Source organism: Brassica napus, chromosome C9 (genome assembly GCF_020379485.1).
Source record: "Brassica napus cultivar Da-Ae chromosome C9, Da-Ae, whole genome shotgun sequence".
Classification (NCBI taxonomy): domain Eukaryota; kingdom Viridiplantae; phylum Streptophyta; class Magnoliopsida; order Brassicales; family Brassicaceae; genus Brassica; species Brassica napus.
The window spans coordinates 20,666,205-20,683,434 of NC_063452.1; the positions used below are offsets into that span (position 1 = coordinate 20,666,205).

At 37.5% G+C, this 17,230-nt stretch overlaps 3 protein-coding genes and 1 long non-coding RNA gene across 5 annotated transcripts; 2 read left to right on the forward strand and 2 right to left on the reverse strand.

The window, feature by feature from the left end:
• Positions 1-2,252: 2,252 nt before the first annotated feature.
• Positions 2,253-4,950, forward strand: LOC111209935 (pentatricopeptide repeat-containing protein At5g44230). Its single transcript, XM_022710004.2, has 2 exons — positions 2,253-2,635; positions 2,879-4,950. The coding sequence occupies exon 2, from the start codon at positions 2,888-2,890 to the stop codon at positions 4,880-4,882; it is 1,995 nt and encodes a 664-aa protein (XP_022565725.2). The 5' UTR covers positions 2,253-2,635; positions 2,879-2,887; the 3' UTR covers positions 4,883-4,950.
• On the reverse strand, positions 4,923-6,900 carry LOC111209936. The gene is made up of 6 exons (XM_022710005.2): positions 6,536-6,900; positions 6,384-6,441; positions 6,186-6,266; positions 5,827-6,102; positions 5,607-5,748; positions 4,923-5,534 (listed from the first exon to the last, which is right to left on the reverse strand). The coding sequence occupies exons 1-6, from the start codon at positions 6,721-6,723 to the stop codon at positions 5,050-5,052; spliced, it is 1,230 nt and encodes a 409-aa protein (XP_022565726.1). The 5' UTR covers positions 6,724-6,900; the 3' UTR covers positions 4,923-5,049.
• Positions 6,901-8,385: 1,485 nt separating this feature from the next.
• On the forward strand, positions 8,386-10,767 carry LOC106417815. 2 transcript variants are annotated; one of them, XR_007328416.1, is made up of 5 exons: positions 8,386-8,757; positions 8,883-9,103; positions 9,469-9,541; positions 9,611-9,807; positions 9,874-10,767. It is a non-coding gene; the product is annotated as an uncharacterized LOC106417815 (long non-coding RNA). The 2 variants fall into 2 exon arrangements; XR_007328415.1 differs by lacking the exon at positions 8,386-8,757 and having other exon boundaries at positions 8,774-9,103.
• A 4,581-nt stretch (positions 10,768-15,348) lies between these two features.
• On the reverse strand, positions 15,349-16,910 carry LOC111209311 (zinc finger CCCH domain-containing protein 61-like). Its single transcript, XM_022709058.2, has one exon. The coding sequence runs from the start codon at positions 16,806-16,808 to the stop codon at positions 15,678-15,680; it is 1,131 nt and encodes a 376-aa protein (XP_022564779.2). The 5' UTR covers positions 16,809-16,910; the 3' UTR covers positions 15,349-15,677.
• Between the last annotated feature and the right edge of the window lie 320 nt (positions 16,911-17,230).

The following is a 17,230-nucleotide window of genomic DNA, read 5'->3' on the forward strand; positions in this document are numbered from 1 at the left end:
TAAAGTTGCAGCTAACAATTTTGTGAATCTATCTATATATATAAAGTATATATTTTCCCTTCTTCTGACAAGTGGCATGGAGGTTTGCTGCCACGTGTCCTCTTTTATTTTTTCATTAAAATTCATGTGTTTGTTATATTAAAAAATTACCGATGGAACTTGAATAATGCAAAAACTAAGAAAATTAGAATAAATAAAAAAATAACAAAAGAAAGCGAAATTTTTGATTCTGATAGAATTTCTGAGAATTTTAGTTATCTAATCGTTCTCGCACAAAGAATCATTATATGAAATTTGATAATTATTTTATTGGTCAGTAAAATTCAAGATAAATAAAGAAATAAGTAAAATAATATAAATAATTTTAAATATTTAATTTATGAAAAACTAAAAATAATATTAACTTTCACTATTTATTAATTTTTACGATTTTCTATTTTTTTAATTTACAAATTAAATATTTATTTCACTATTAAAAATCATAAAATAACTAAACTAAGAAGAAGAAACTAGAGCACAACATATGGTCTAAACCTAAAACCTCCGCAACCACAAAAAAGGTAAAATTCCATAATAATACTAACTCAATAAAGGTCCGAAACTGAAAAGAGATTAAGAATGAAGACTAAATTACCTCATCTTACTACGAAGTGTTTTAGCTAAAATAATCAGAAGTCAGAAAAAAGCAAAAGAATAAAATCTGAGACAAAACAATCCTCCGAACACAAATGTGTGTGATAGAGTACCAACGCAAAGAACCAAAAAGCAAGTCAGAAGAAAAATAATGACCAAAATGCCAAAGTCAGCACGAAGTAGGAAGGCACATGCCTAAAGCCCCAAAAGCCCAGCCACCAGCTAAGAGGTAAGAAGCACCTCACAAACTAAAGCAAGACGTCCATGCCAGCGAAGAACCACAAAACTCTAGATAAAAAGGACCAAATCTCCATGAGATTAACTCCGTACGCCTATACCAAGGGAAACATGGAAAGAAAAGAAACAACCTGAGGGAGCGAGAATGGAAGCCAACCACCGAGAAACCAGAGCTCAAGCTTGATACCATAAACAACCTTCCAAGCCCACCGAACATACATGGAGGAAAACACTATCCAAACCTAGAGTGGCAAACATGGCAGAAATGAGAGCTACTAGAGATGCGAGCAGCAATGAAAACTGCAACGAGATGAGAGAACAGCGAGGGAATGGAAAACAAAATGAAATTAGCAAACCGTAGAGTCGTACTCAAGCTATGAAGGAGATAAAAGAAGTTAGATCACGAAAAAAAACAAAATTTTAAAACCAAGACGAGCAGGGACCATCGACGTCAAGCCAACGACAAGGAAAAAACATCAACGACGCCTAAACTCTGACTCAACCCAAAAAGATGCAGTCTCCAACATCAGCCAAAATTTAAGGAAGAAGAGGAGCAATCAATATTGATCGAAACAAGCTACAATGCAGTGAGAAACAACCGCACAACTTGGAACTCTTAGACCCGAGCCACAACAAATATGAGATAATCTCACAGGACAAGAAGGACAATAAGAACTCTACTCCAAAACATAACAATCATTCCTGGGAGAAGCACCAGTGAGCTAAACGAAATACAAAGATGGTGATAGGTAAGGTCAAAATATAGAGATATGGCTAAAAACATCTCAAAAAAATAATGTTCAAAATTTTGAAAATACAATAAAATATAATTTTGACTCTGAAATCGTTAATCTTAGAATCAACAAATATATAAATGCATAGTTATTGAAACTAAATATGCTTTATATGAGAGGTTCACGTCACCACTAACAAATACTATTATATACACGACAACATATTATTGAAAAAACAAACACAAAATATATTAACATATCACTTACTACTACATAATACAGTAAAAATACAAATAATACTTTTAACAAATAATAAGAGCTATATAATTATATCATCCAGAAAATTCTTACTTATTAACAATAAAATAATATTCCGCGCGAACACCCCTAGTTGGTAATAAATTTAAGTATCCAAATACTGCATAGACAATAATTATTGCCTTTAATTACAACTTGAAAACCCACTCCCTGCTGTTGTTTTTGATCAAGATTATCCTTTGTATTGAGTTGAATATTGTGCACAGATATTTGGTGTTTACTTTCCGGGCTAATTCATTAGACATATTCATGAAACAGACAAAGATGCGGGTGTCTTGTGTATGAAAATATAAATACAAGAGCGTGTTAGACTACAAACAAGCACACCAACAAAAGTTACGTCAAACCAAAGAATAACATATGGCTTAAATAAGACTCTGGCTTAACATGTAGTTACCATGTATATACAACATAAATATACAATTTATATATATATCAGACAGAGACGCAATGATGGAGAGTTTCACCGGAGATGCAGCGGCGGATAGCTTCAATGGAACTGCAGAGGCGGAGAGCTTCACCCGAGTTGCAGCGGCGGAGAGCTTCACCGAAGATGCAGCGGCGGAGAGATTCACTGGAGATGGAGATGCAGAGGGGGAAAGCTTGACCTGAGATGCAGAGGCCGAGAGGCCCTAGCTTGTATCATCAACTTGAACAATCCTTCGAGTCTTTCTTCAAGCTCTTTCATAGCTGCCTCTACTCTTCCATGACAGGTGAGTGAAGACGGGGAGAAAACAATTTTGAATTTCAAAAGAAGTAAAAGATATGAATGCAGAGGATAAGATTTCATCAAATCTTTGGCAAGATATCGTCTATAAAATCGTAGAGTCCAAAAAAAAAAGCCAACAGTGTCAAAACATTAGAGTTTGGTATATTTTTTGGTAGGAGCACTAGTTTCTCGTTCCTTTTTAACTAAATAGTAAATACACTAATTACAAAAAGTTACAATTCATAAGGCTTCTTTAATGGCGAGGCACGGCGCCAGCTCCGGGATCTCGTCTCATTCTCGCCGATTCTCCACGGCGGTGAACCCCATCAACATAAGCTTACTTTCGAAACAACTAATTCAGCTCGGACGCATCAACAATCCCGATACCTTTCCAGAGATCACTCATCAGAAAGAACTCCAAGCGTCATCGCTCACCTCGAAGCTCGACGACTGCACCGGCCTCCACCAAATCAAACAAGTCCACGCTCACGTTATCCGACAAGGACACGACCAAAGCTGCTACATCATCACCAAGCTAATCCGCACGCTCACCAGGCTCGGCGTCCCCATGGATCCCTACCCTCGCCGCGTGATGGAGCTTGTTCAGTTCCGCAACCCCTTCCTCTGGACCGCCGTGATTCGCGGCTACGCGGTTCAAGGTAACCTGTCGGAAGCCGTTTCTATGTATGGATGCATGAGGAAAGAAGGGATCACTCCTGCTTCTTTCACTTTCTCTGCTCTTTTGAAAGCTTGCGGTTCGGTCGGAGATTTGAGTTTAGGTCGGCAGTTTCACGCGCAGACCTTTCGACTCAGTGGGTTCTGTTCTGTATACGTTGGCAACACAATGATCGATCTGTATGTGAAATGCGGGTCTATGGAATGTGCACGTAAGGTGTTCGATGAAATGCCTGAACGGGACGTGATATCGTGGACTGAGCTTATAGCAGCGTATGCGAAAGCTTGGGATATGGACTCCGCAGCGGAGCTGTTTGAAAACTTGCCGAAGAAGGATATTGTGGCTTGGACAGCTATGGTTACGGGGTTTGTGCAGAACGCTAAACCTCAGGAAGCGTTAGAGTATTTCCATAGAATGGAGATGTCAGGAGTTTTACCTGATGAAGTCGCTGTCGCCGGGTTTATATCTGCTTGTGCGCAGCTTGGAGCAAGCAAATACGCGGACCGGGCTGTCGAAATCGCTTTAAAATCTGGTTATTCTCCTAGTGGTCACGTTGTTATAGGCTCTGCGTTGATAGATATGTACTCAAAATGCGGAGATGTAGAAGAAGCAGTAAATGTGTTTGAGTCGATGAACAACAAGAATGTTTTTTCTTACAGTTCTATGATCCTTGGTCTTGCTATGCACGGGCGTGCTCGCGAGGCTTTGGATCTGTTCCATTACATGGTAAAGCAGACCACGATAAAACCAAACACAGTTACTTTCGTTGGTGTGCTTACGGCTTGTAGCCACGCAGGACTTGTAGACCAAGGGCGTCAAATATTCGCGTCTATGCATCAAACATTCGGCGTTGAACCAACGTGTGACCTCTATACCTGTATGGTCGATCTTCTAGGCCGTGCAGGAAGGTTGCAAGAAGCTCTTGAAGTGATTAAAACAATGTCCGTGGAGCCACACGGAGGTGTGTGGGGTGCGTTGCTCGGCGCCTGCAGGATCCACAAGGATCCTGACGTTGCGGAGATCGCTGCAAAACATTTGTTTGAGATTGAACCAGATGTTATCGGAAACTATATCTTGCTATGTAATGTATACGCTTCAGCTGGTGACTGGGAAGGTGTTTTAAGCGTGCGGAAACTGATTAAAGAAAAGGGTTTGAAGAAGACACCAGCGGTTAGCTGGGTTGTGGATGAGAATGGTCAGACGCACAAGTTTTTCCCGGGAAATATGAACCATCCGATGTCGGATAAGATTCAAGAGACGTTAGAAGAGCTTGTACAGAGATTAACTGTTCTAGGTTATGAACCGGATTTGAGGTCCGTTCCCTACAATGCGAGTGATGATGAGAAGAGGTCGATACTGATTTGTCACACTGAGAAGCTGGCTTTAGCGTTCTCCTTGCTCACTACGAGCAGAGATAGTGAGATAAAGATAATGAAGAATTTGAGGATGTGTCAAGATTGTCACACGTTTATGCGTTTGGCGTCGGAGGTCACAGGGAGGGTTATTATAATGAGGGATAATATGAGATTCCATCACTTTAGGAATGGAGCTTGTTCCTGTGGTGATTTTTGGTGAGAGTCGAGGTTATACTAGACCAAATTCGATCTCTGACAAGTTATACAAAATGGATCGTATTTTATTGATTTTATTTAGGATCTCTGCGAGGGCAAAAAACAAATACAATTCCACTGCAAAAGTATGTGAAGAACACAGTTACACAAATGGTAAACACAACTCAGATGCTACAATCTCGATCTACGTATAAACCTCTTCCCCGGTCTCCTCCTAGACCGCCCTGTTTCAGACAACTTCACATCCCAATCCTCGACGTTCTTGGGGATATAAACATCAAACAAGATTTGACCAAGAACACCATTGGGCTTAACCGCATCCTCGTCGTTTTGAGCACTGGACAGACGTATCAAATCTTGCTTGTGTTCATCTTGCACAGACCCACCGTTGCCGACGTAATAACCAACGGTGCTTCGAGGCACGAAGAAATGATCAGTTGTGACAAGTGGAGTTCCGTTGAAGCTTCGGTTAAGACCAGAGGTTGATGCCCCAAAGCTTTGAGTTGTTGGCTCTGTTATATCATCATCACATTGAGTCTCTTCTTTCATTGCTTCTCTGTCAAGACTTCTTGTCTTCTGCAAATAAACTGACGCTGCTTTTGACAAGAAGTCGGATACAGCTGCTTTATAGTCCACTTGATTGTACCGATAATGACCTGAAAAATATGTAAGTTAAAGAAACTGATTGGGAGAAAATATATTTGACAAAGTTTTAGTAATATACTAACCAACGTGAGGAGAATCATTCCATTTAACGAGTTTTACATTTCCTCCTAGCTCTTGGAGACGGGTGGCGAAATTGTGTATGGTTTGGTAAGGAGCGAGGTCATCGTTTTCAGAGCATAGAATGAGATAAGGAACTCTCAATGTCTGCAACATTCAAGAATGCAAATGAGATAAAGAGGTAGAAACCGAGATCAGAGCCGACATATGTAAAAAACTGCTTACTATGGTAGAGTAAAGAGTCTGCCAGAACTCGGCTCGCTGTGATTCAAACCTGTTGAGGAAAACATAATCGAGACTCGACGCGATACCATTGGCTGCCCATACAAATGGTTTAGGTGGTTTAGACATTTTGAGGGTAGTTGGATGAACTGCCAATCGAGCTCCCAAGTCGCTGGTGAAATCCACAGGACATGAGTCACAGATAAACCCTGAGATGCAGTTTCTAACCATTCTACAATCGTCCTGGTTCAGTCCTGTGTCGCATATCCCTTCAAGTATCTGCAAAGATATATACAAAAGTAAGCTCAATCTTGTTCCTTTTCTAAATATACATAATCAGAAATTCGTTAAAAGACACTTACTTGAAGAACCTTATACATACAAGCATTAGGACCACCTGAGAAAGAAGCAAACACTAGAGGAACTGGCTTTGCCTTGAGCTCCTACAAGTTCCCAATTCAAAACACTTATTATTTACTCTTCTCTGTTTAGGGATTTGAGTATCTAAAATAAAATAAAATAAAAATAATAAAAATGTAATAAGACAAAACATCAATCACCTTTACAAGTTCAGACACAAGACCAGAAGCTAGATCCGCAGCTTTGTCCGGTAAGAACCTATACATGTAATAAAAACCCCCAAACAAATTTTATTGAATAATGAAATTAGAGAAATCGAGAAAACAGAGAAAGTAGAAGAGAGAAGACAAACATGTTGAGGAATTGAGAATGGCAAACGAGTGAGTCCCAGAGAAGAGAATCATAGAGATCGACATGGTTCTTGAGATTGCGTTCTTCGCTAGACATCCAAGCGAATACCACAACGATCGCTTCGCAACTTCCTCCTCCTCCTTGGTTATTCCTCTTTCGCCAATAGTACTTTCCTCCATATCCCCACATCTCCTCTTTATCTGAATTAGGGTTTTCTCTTTGTCAATTGACTTTGAACATGATGAGAGGAGGGCACAAGCATCGAGCAGAGAGACGTAAAAAGACGAACAAGATAGAACGACCAGATCACCTTGGCTTATCACTTGCCTTTATTAAAAATAATATTTAAATTGATAAATCTAATTGTTAATAGGAAGGATATCTTGTGGCCTCTTATAGTAATTTCGCAGTATTTTGAAATAAACAAAATGAGTAAACAAACTCTTGCATTTGTCAAATACATTTAATAAATTCAAAAATCTCATTGAATAATTGGACACACGATTGATTCGGTTGCCTTCACCATATTATGTAGGATTACATAAACAATTGTTTAACATTGAAAAAGTATAACTATCATGCATGTTTAGATAATATATTCAATTTTATTATAATTTGAAAAGAACCTGGCAAAAGTCACTCTTCAAAACGTAAAATTTAGTAGTGGGCAAAAAAAAGATATGCTTCTTATCAGCTATCAAACGGCCCGGGTGGATAGTAGAGATCAAATACACAACATTCTATCTTTTTATAATAACATCTCCTGTCACTAACAGTTCTACAACTGTTTTTGTGTTCCACGCAATTCTTTTAGCTCACCCTCAGGGCCGGTCCTGAGATTTAGGGGGCTGTAAGCAATTTTTAAAAAATTTCAGCGAAATTTTGTTTTTGGTAAATTTGGAGGCTTAAAAAAATTTTCTGAGAGCTTTTTTCTATGTAATTTTTTCCAAAATTTTTGGAGACCTAAAACCAATGTTTCGTTAGGCTTTGCCCAGGACCGGCTCTGCTCACACTAACACATGATATAGTACATGTTGTTTTCATTTTTGACATGGTTGACATTGCACAGTCGGTTGACAACATGAGATCAAATGTAAAGTTGTAACTGGAGACAGAAAACAGATTGTTGTCTTTGTAGTCAGTCACTCGGAAGAAACCAGAAATAATCCTCTCTTTTTTGTTTGCCAGTATTCATCAGAGTTTGCTAGCTTTTTGGATAATCCAGTGTAGCTTCTATCAGGCCAGCTCAACATCTATTTGGGCACTGGGCAAAAATATTTTTAAACTTTTATTGTTTATATTTATTTATAATTTAATTATATTTATTTTTTAATCATCAACATATTTATAAATTTGTGATAAAAACAACTTATGAACATATGAAATATTTTAGGGCCTCTTTTCAACTAAATTTAGAGAATATTTTTTTAAAAAAAATCTATATAGAAACATGTATATATAAAAACATATTGGGCCCTTTAACTATCAAATACGGGAGGCACGAATTTGTATCCAGGGCGATCGCATCCTTTGTCCCATGTTAGTCTGACCTGACTTCTATAAACATCAAGTTAAAAAAAACTAATTGTCTTTTCTCTTCAAGTATCTTTATATATAAAAGAGACTTTCAATCCCTCTTGGTGATGCTAACAAGGACGACACGTCCGAAATTCTGAAGTCGAGGCGACACGTGTCCCACTTCCAAAAATGCATCACTTCATTTAAGTAAGAATCAATTGGTGCGGGTTTTTAATGTATTGTGGGCTTTATGTTTGAATGATTAAACCAGCTGGCCGGCCCGATTGAACCAACCCTATTCTCTTACGCGAAGAGTAAAACTTTACGGCTCTTTGTTTGATAACGACGTCTGAGCTTCATCTTCATCGCCGAAACGCTTCCAGTTACAAAATCTTTGCATTAAACCCCTTCTTAAATCCACAACTATGGTGCAGGCTTCCATGCAAATTTTCTGTGTGACGGTGTATCTGCGATTATAAAAAGATTAGCCTTTCTCCTCTGAAACCCATCTTCTCAGTCCGTCAAAAAAAAAACGAAGTCATCCATCTTTCTCTCTGATTCGAAGATCGCACGCTGCTCCTCCACCGATTGAGATGCTGAAGTCGATGACAAAGAGTGGAACTTGAATTGAGATTTGTCGATTTTCTCAAATAATTGCAAAGAATCACCTTCAGGAAGCGATCAGACTACTCCGTCTCCTCCATGGTATCCTCGCCGATTTTGAAGACATAAAAGATTCTTCTATGAATTTCCCATATTTCTTAAGGTCGGTTTTGGATTATTTGAGAAAATTTCACTTTCTGGTTTTTTTTTTTTGGAACCCGTTGAAGAACACACTGGTTGGAGCTGAGGCTAACCACAACTTGAATAGCCAAGTGAACTCCATAACCGTGGGATGCTGGGAGCTCAACACGCTCTTGACCCATTGACCACAGTGAAGGCATGCGTGAACAATGCAGGTATAGCACTGATCCAACACGGGTGGCATCCAATGTCGTTCATCACCATCTCTGGAGAGATTGACTCTAGGGCGATTGAGAAGAGTTCTATGGTAGGATTTGCTCTCGCTCTCAAGCCTTGAGAGAAGAACTTCAAATGTCTTCTAATCTCTTGGACTAATCTCTGTCTATTTTTTTTCTTTAGAAATTGTTCCTTTGTTTTCATTTTGTTCTACAAAATAAGATTTAAAAAAAATACTATGAAAGGATGTCTTTAATGATGAACCATACAAGTCTCTTTCTTGATTATATAATTTTAAACTTTTTGTGATGGAAGTGGTTTCCCGGTTGTATTGTATAGTTCAGGTTATGTCCTCCTGTCCACAAAGCTTCATACTCCAAATCTGCTATTAAATTTTTTTAAGAATTTGATATGACCTTAAGGTTTTTTAAAAATTCTTTGCTAATGATTTGCTAGATCACTGGTTCTTGGTGGTCTCTCTGAGAAATATCATGGCTTATAAAACTTCTGGGTGGTTGATGGAATCAACGTAAGGCGTTATCTTTAGTTTTGTTTAACTTTTCAAAAATCATCTTCTCATGCTTGGATTGATTTGCAGGATATCGATGTGGAGACATTGCGGATATTGATGGTTTGAAGATGCATTAGTGTGAGCTTTGATATGGAGCTTTTTGGATCAAACTCTTCTGATGAGCAGCTTACCGGAGTTAGGATTCTTAGACAATTTGCAGTCAATGAATGGTATTCGGGTGAGACACTTGAGAAGATCATTATCAACGTCCCTGTTGTTGAAAGGTTTTACAACTCAAACTTTACAGATAAGTGATGACACAGTTGCTAACTTTTTTTTGTTGTTACTAGGTCGGTGGAGATGCTGAAGTGAAAAGATCTGCAAAAAGAAGAGATTAGGAGATCAGCTGCTGATATACTATCAAAACTCGCTAGCAAACAGCAGAACTCTTTAAGAGTCGCTGGGATATCTGGTGCAATGGAAACTATTTTTTCGTTATTAGAGAGCACGAGATCATCAGGTGAAGCGCCTGATGAGATTGGAGAGAAAAGTGTTCCGTGACTCTAATCTACACTATGACTTCTGTAGATTCAACAGTTTGGGACTCTTGATCCTGAAGAAGCTAGCGAAAGATCATGATAACTGTGGAAACCTCGGCAACACAAGGGGTTTTCTCCCGAGGATTATTGATTTCACGCACGTGGACCAAGTTCAATTGTGGGATGAGAACGCAGACGTTACCAGGTCACAGGTCCTAGAAACGGTCGTGCAGCTGGTGAAAATGTTAGTCAGCACGACTGAGAACACATGGAAGTGTCTCAGGAGGGAGATCTCAGAGATTGTTTTTACGGTGAGCAACGGGAGGGATGTGCTGAGACACGGAAGCTCGAGAGAGAATTGATGGAACGGTGGTGTTTTGAAAGAGCTGTTCAACATTTTCTAACATATGGAGACGATGGGAATCAGGGATCTGTGAGGATCGCTGCAGGAAGACTCGTGGAAGCACTTGAAGTTCCATCGATCTGTGTCAATGTTGCAAGTTTATAATAGAGTGGCTATTCTCAGATGTTCCAGATAAAAGATGGTCATATCAGTAAGAAGAAGAAGAAAAAAGACAACTGACAAATATTTTACAAACTACATATGTAGCTTCGTGTAAATGTAATTGAAGGTTAATATCATCATGTAAGTGCTAATCCTTTATCAACCATAGTTGAGAAATAAGTATAAGTTCATTGATTGCAGTACCAACAAGCTTGACTTGCAAGTAATTGAATTTTTTTTATTTCACTGAACCCAGACTTACGAAAGAAAATAAAAACGGCGAATATCAGGAATTTTATGAAAATTTGTATAAATACATACATAACTCCATTACAGGAAAACTAAAATAATCCATAAGATATCAAAAATATAACAACAAAATTATTTAAATACATAAATAATCCATAATACATAATTTCAAGAATAAGTATGAAAAATTCATAAGAACAACAAATAGAAGAATTCATTTATGATTTTGCTATTACGTTGTATATCAAACCAAGTTGAAAGAAAATTAAAAAGAAAAATAATGTATCAGAATAAGATAACGAGGTTGTATTTTTGTTAATCAAATAAACACAATTAATACTAATAAATTAGACCAAATAAAATGAGAAAATATGAAAACATTTGGTTGGTAGAATTTTAAACAAACCACATTAATATAAAAACAATTGTTAAGCTGTAAAATTAAAAAAAGAAAGAAATAGAATATTGCATCCAAAGATATCACTAATACTAGATATAAAACTAGATGATCTAAATAAAATAAACATATCAAAATATCCACATTGCCAAAATAAAAATAGCCCATTAAATTTTAATATTATATTATGAACTATAGTTAATCGTGGATAATGTAAGGTTGAATATTATAACATCAAACAATTTTAACCATAGTAATTGATATACATAAAATAATAATTTCTAAAATGAATTTTAAAATATATAGATAAAATGGTTGTAAAACAATTATGAACATGGAATTTTTTATTAAAATAGATTAAAGATTTTAAATAAATTTGTATTATTATTTTGTTTATTCGCGCGTCCGTTGGGCGGGTTTGCCCTAGTGTGTTATATAATCAATGCTATACCACATCTGCGGATAGAGTAACACGTGTATATATGGGGAGAAACCACTTTCAGCTACAAAAATCGTTCTTCTCGACTAATAAATTACTACACTTTGAAGAATGAGGGATGGCTTATAGCAAAGGTTGGTGTCTTGGTGAAGTGGTTCGAGTTCACATCTCCAACACCATAAAAGAAGAAAATAATCTAAGATTGATTACACATGCAAATCGGTTTACGCGTCCGATCAGTTGAGAATATAGTTTTTTTATAACCCGGGGTAGCTGAACTCGAAAGTCCGACTAATCCTTTGGTAGCCGCCCACCGGCAAAATGTAAGCTTGACTGTTCTACGTGGGAGTACATAGATGGATACATAGTTAGGTTCAACTAATTAAAATTGCATATATGGAGCTGATGGAAAGGGGTACATAGTTGATGGATCAATTAACCTAACTATCTACGCCGTCTGTAGTTGATGGATCAATAATTTCGATCGAGTAGTACCTTCAGTACTTGTTTTACGGTGGAGGTATACATCTTAGACAGATATGGAATATCTATGGGCTAATAAGGTTTTGAAAATAGGATCACAGTCAAAAGCTATTGGAACTAGTTAAGATTTCCTGAAGGGCTGGATGAAGTCTACCTACTCAACTCCGTTCGGAGAATTTAAATGTTTTGTTATATAAGTAAAAGAAATTTGAAAATCACTCTTGATACTGATTTTACTTTTGAAGATCATATATTGAATATGTTCTCTCCAAACGCAGCTCCGGCAATATCTTTGATTCTCAAAGGTTTCATTTATTTGCCAACCAAATCAGCTAATTCTTTGGTTACAGTATATTATTATTATTATTATTATTATTATTATTATTATTATTATATAACAATGAGAACTGAGTTTTGTTTTCTTCTAGCCAGGCAGCTCGGGGAGCGGTTTGGTTAGTTGTTTGATAAGCCTGCGTAGTATTTGTAATACTCATGTAGGCATATACAACAACTGTAGCGTGGATAAGATTATCAATGTATATACTGCGACAAAAAGTTATATAAAGCTTTCAAAATATGTTACTAATTAATGACAATGAATTTGTACATTTGTGCAATACTTTAAGATTTATTCACTTCATGTATCCGACTTTAACGTTCAGAAATTTATTTGTATAATTGAATATATATTTTTCTTGTGTATATAATTATTTGAATGCTTTTAGTATCATGCATGTTTATTTGTTATAGAAATTCATTTTTCCGAATTATTATAAAACTATATTCTCAACTAACCACGCGGTTTGGTGGTACGATAATTTCGAAAAGGTAAACAATTCGGGTTCGAAACTTACCATCTAGATTTATCCATCTGTGTTGCCAGACGGCGTAGATAGTTAGGTTAATTGATCCATCAACTATGATTAGTCGAACTAATTAAAAGGGGTACATAGTTGATGGATCAATTAACCTAATTATATATAAGCTTAACATATATATGAATGAAAAGGGGTACATAGTTAGGTTCAACTAATTAAAATTGCATATATGGAGCGACAAAAGATATGTGATATGATGCACTTTAACAGGTTGAAAATATCAATGGCGCAGCACTCAATTTTGGATCTAGGTTAGATTAATTGATCCATCAACTATGAACTGTGTTAGTCTTTTTCTAACCAGTGTTGAACGCTTTATATAGCACTTTATATAGCAAGATAAACTACTTTTTTTATAAATCCTGGAAATTATTCTGCCTGAATTCATCTCTACGACCCTATATAAGAAAATGTGGTTTTACTAAATATCATGCATGTATATACGATGTAGCCAAGCCAATTAAACATTATTTCATTCACCGACTAAAACCTAATGATGCAAACATGAAGAGGTTTCCTCGCATAACTTTCAACGGTTTGATCTCCCCTCATTGTATTATTCATCTACCATGGTGCTCTCACCTCAAAGGGTACACTCCATCAGAAAAGTCAAGAAAAAGATAAGAAGTGAAGTACATACATGATACAATGCACCAAGAAGAAGTAAATAGTTCGAGGTTCCATGTACCACAATATTTAAATCCAAGCTTTCTTAGGGCCCGTTTTATGGTGTTATTGGCCCACTGTCCTTTCCTCAGCATATAAATGTATATACATATATGTAAATCATTCATGATATTGATTTATATATATATGTCTCCGAGGAGACATCTAAAGGACTAATCGACCCATTGAGATGAGAATGGGAACTCAGTATTGGTGGGTCATGCGGTCCGCGTGACACCTTCACACCCCGACACCATCCACTTTTGTATACTTGCTATTATGTTTATCTATTTATGTATATACAGTGCACCTCTTCACCAACATGGATCATCTATTTTGGAGAGTCCTTCCACAGATGAAAGACCATCAGTTTACTTGGATACTTTGGTATATCTGGAAAGCAGGAATAATAAAGTTTTCAGTAATTTGGACATGGATTTCATAGTTACATTTCAACTGGCAGAAACGAAATCGACACTGTGAGCGGAGACGCAAGTATTAAATGATCAGAGAATGGCTCCACCAATAAATACGACATTACCATCAATTCCAGGAAGATGGTGTTTTACGAATGGCTCGTGGAAAAAGGGTTCTAATTTTTCAGGTCAAGGTTGGTTCAGTACTTTAGTAGGTTTTGATGGATTACTTGGGGGCAAGGAATGTTAGAGCCAGTCTCTCGCCTTTACATGTGGAGATGGAAGCATTACTATGGGCAATGGAATGTATGAGGAATTTACGTCAATTTCAGGTTACGTTTGCAACAGATTGTTCTCAATTGGTGAAGATGGTTTCGAAACAAGAGGAGTGGCCAACTTTTGCAAGTTATTTGGAAGATATCAAGACCCTGAAAGAGTGTTTCATCCGATCAGAGCTTATCTATGTACCACAGACGCAAAATCCAAAGGCGGATAGTCTAGCACGCAGTGCTAGGAAGCAACCGTCTTTTGTCGTTCACATGGATGCAGATCATCCCGTTTGGTTTACAGAGTCAATATGAGTCTGTATAGTTGATGACAAAAAAAAAAATAGTATATACAATGCACATGATCACATGTACGTAGAGATGTACATACACATGTATATATATTCGTATGTATACGTGTAATGAACATTTCTTTGCATGTACAGCTGTCATTTGGATAAGTATTTCTCCTAGGAAACAAAGTGCTCTCGGAGTGGGGAAATTTGGATTTTTAATTGTACGTACGTAGTGTCATAAGATTGAAGATTTCTTTTGGTGTAAACGATAGAAATAGTAAATTTGCTCCACGGTCAACAAAAGGGGTGGCTGTTCGGATATCCGTTCGAGTATTTCGGACTTTCGGATATTTTGGTATAGGGATAGAGAACTCGTTCGGGTATTTATGTACTTCGGGTCGGGTTTGGATACTTTTAGTTCGGGTTCAGTTATTTTTTATAGGGTTCAGATATTTAGATTTAAAAAAAAATTAAATTTTTCATTTTCTAAGTTTATATTTATCCGAAGCCGATCCGAAAAACCCCTAAGCAACAAGCAAGACCTAGCAATAACTTTATCCTCCACTAAATATAGTTATACTCCACTAAATATAGTCGACCAATGTTAAATCTTTTTTTTTTTTGTCAACGACCAATGTTAAATCACAATGCTCTAACAATTCACTTTGCTTAAACTAGCACAAACAAAAAAGAAATTGTACACATATTTTGTATTGCACACTAATGAAAAGAAATAGACAAATAATTACAACAGGTCTTCTTTTTAGTAAAGAGAATATTTTGAAGTAAACATTACATAGGAATTCGATCCCAATATAGAAGATATTACAAGTTCCAAGATTACAATATCACAATAGAAGTTATGGACTTAATTTAAAAATAACAAAAAAACGAAAAAAAGAGAAAAAAAAATTAAAGCACGAAAAATTAACAATTTTCAATTAATAATGGCTCACGCCGGAACTCCGCCGCCGTACCTTCCTTACAGTCGGAAAAACGTCTCCGATTATGATCACATTATCATGTCAAGAGATCGTTCACCCATCCAAGATCAAGATCGCCACTATGACCCACCTCAAAGCTATTCTTATCCCTAGCTTCCGCTGCCGCAGTTGCAGCCACCGTGAAATCGCTTAACCGGCCGCCGCGTGGTGTGAATTCATCTCTTAAGAAGCTCGGCGGCGGCAGCTGACCATTGAGGTAACTTGGAGTAGAAGAAGGTGAAAAGGCATATTTAAAGGAACTCTGTTGTAACTGGAGATCTCTATCTCCGACATCAATCCACGGCGGAAGACGGTGGTGGTTGCTTATATTTGATGAGGCAAGCATGGTCTCGCCCGTGGTAACCGGCATGATGACAGGAGATGACGAGGAAGCCGCGAGTGCTTCCTTGAAACTAAATGAATCTAAAGAATTGATCAGCTCGTGTAGAACTTGCTTGTGTGCCACGGCGGAGTGCCGGCGGCTCATCCGTGAAAAAACGGCAGATTTATTAGCCGGAGATAACGGTGGAGATGACGTCGGTGATCGTGATAAATCCAAGAGAGTGCTCGTCGGAGAATGGGAACAAAACATACAACACCGATTATTCTTATTACTCAACACCGACGCCGGAGATGAAGCCGCCGATCCACCTCCGCCGGAGACAAAGTTTTCTGACGGCGGAAGAACTCTAAACTGACGTGGAGAGTGAGCAAAGAAACATATTTTTCTCTTACAATGCTTACCATCTTTACAAGCTTCCGTACGGTAACGACTCGGATGGAGCCAACACTCGAAAACGCCGTGCGCAAAACCGCACATATCACCACGGCTACAATCGCAACCGTTTCGAAACTCGGGACAAACTTCGCCCGTGTAGTGATACCGGCGAGGGTCACGACGACGAGCCTTTTCGCCGGGATGAGCGAAAGGACAGTCGGTCCAGTCGTGGCTACGGCTACGCGTGCACCGTCGGATCTTGAACTCGTACATCCGGAAATGGTCGCCGGCGTAAGGATCGTCGGAGTCCGAGTCGTAACAACACTCTTTCTGAACCTTGTCTTCAGGACAGGGACTTGAAGGAGATATGGCGGAGGAAAGAAGCTTTCTCGGTGGAATATCCACCGTTGGTCTACCGATGTGGCCGGAGTTGTGATGTTCGACGTCCATGTTTACGTGGCCGAAGACGAGAGAGAAAAGTTTTGTTTTGTTTTATGTTTTTTTTTTGGTTTCGGAGAGAGATTGGAAGAGATAAGTGTAAGATAAAATGAGTAGATGCTTTATTGTGTATCTAATCTATTAATCTATATTAAAATAAAATCATTGTAATAAATGTATTTACACTATAATAGACACTAGACCCTGATCTGTGCGCTAGTGTGGATATGAATTTTCAGTTTTTAATTATTTGTTTTATTAAATGATGTATTTGTAATATTCGTTCATATTATATTCATTAGTTAAATATTTTTTTTGCATCTTAAACTATCTATATTTTTTACAAATGTGTGATATCATATAAAAATATATAAAAAAATGAGTATATAGAGTTAATTAAATAATTGTAAAAACAAAAATTTTTCTTTTGTGTG

Bases quoted from the DNA above. Each gene is read 5' to 3' on its own strand.
- LOC111209936 (XM_022710005.2), bottom strand. From the start codon at position 6,723: ATGTGGGGATATGGAGGAAAGTACTATTGGCGAAAGAGGAATAACCAA. The intron at 6,442-6,535 runs GTTTGTCTTCTC...TTACATGTATAG, and splicing joins CATTCTCAATTCCTCAACAT to GTTCTTACCGGACAAAGCTG. The intron at 6,103-6,185 runs GTAAGTGTCTTT...ATATCTTTGCAG, and splicing joins GTATGTATAAGGTTCTTCAA to ATACTTGAAGGGATATGCGA.
- LOC111209935 (XM_022710004.2), top strand. From the start codon at position 2,888: ATGGCGAGGCACGGCGCCAGCTCCGGGATCTCGTCTCATTCTCGCCGA.
- LOC111209311 (XM_022709058.2), bottom strand. From the start codon at position 16,808: ATGGACGTCGAACATCACAACTCCGGCCACATCGGTAGACCAACGGTG.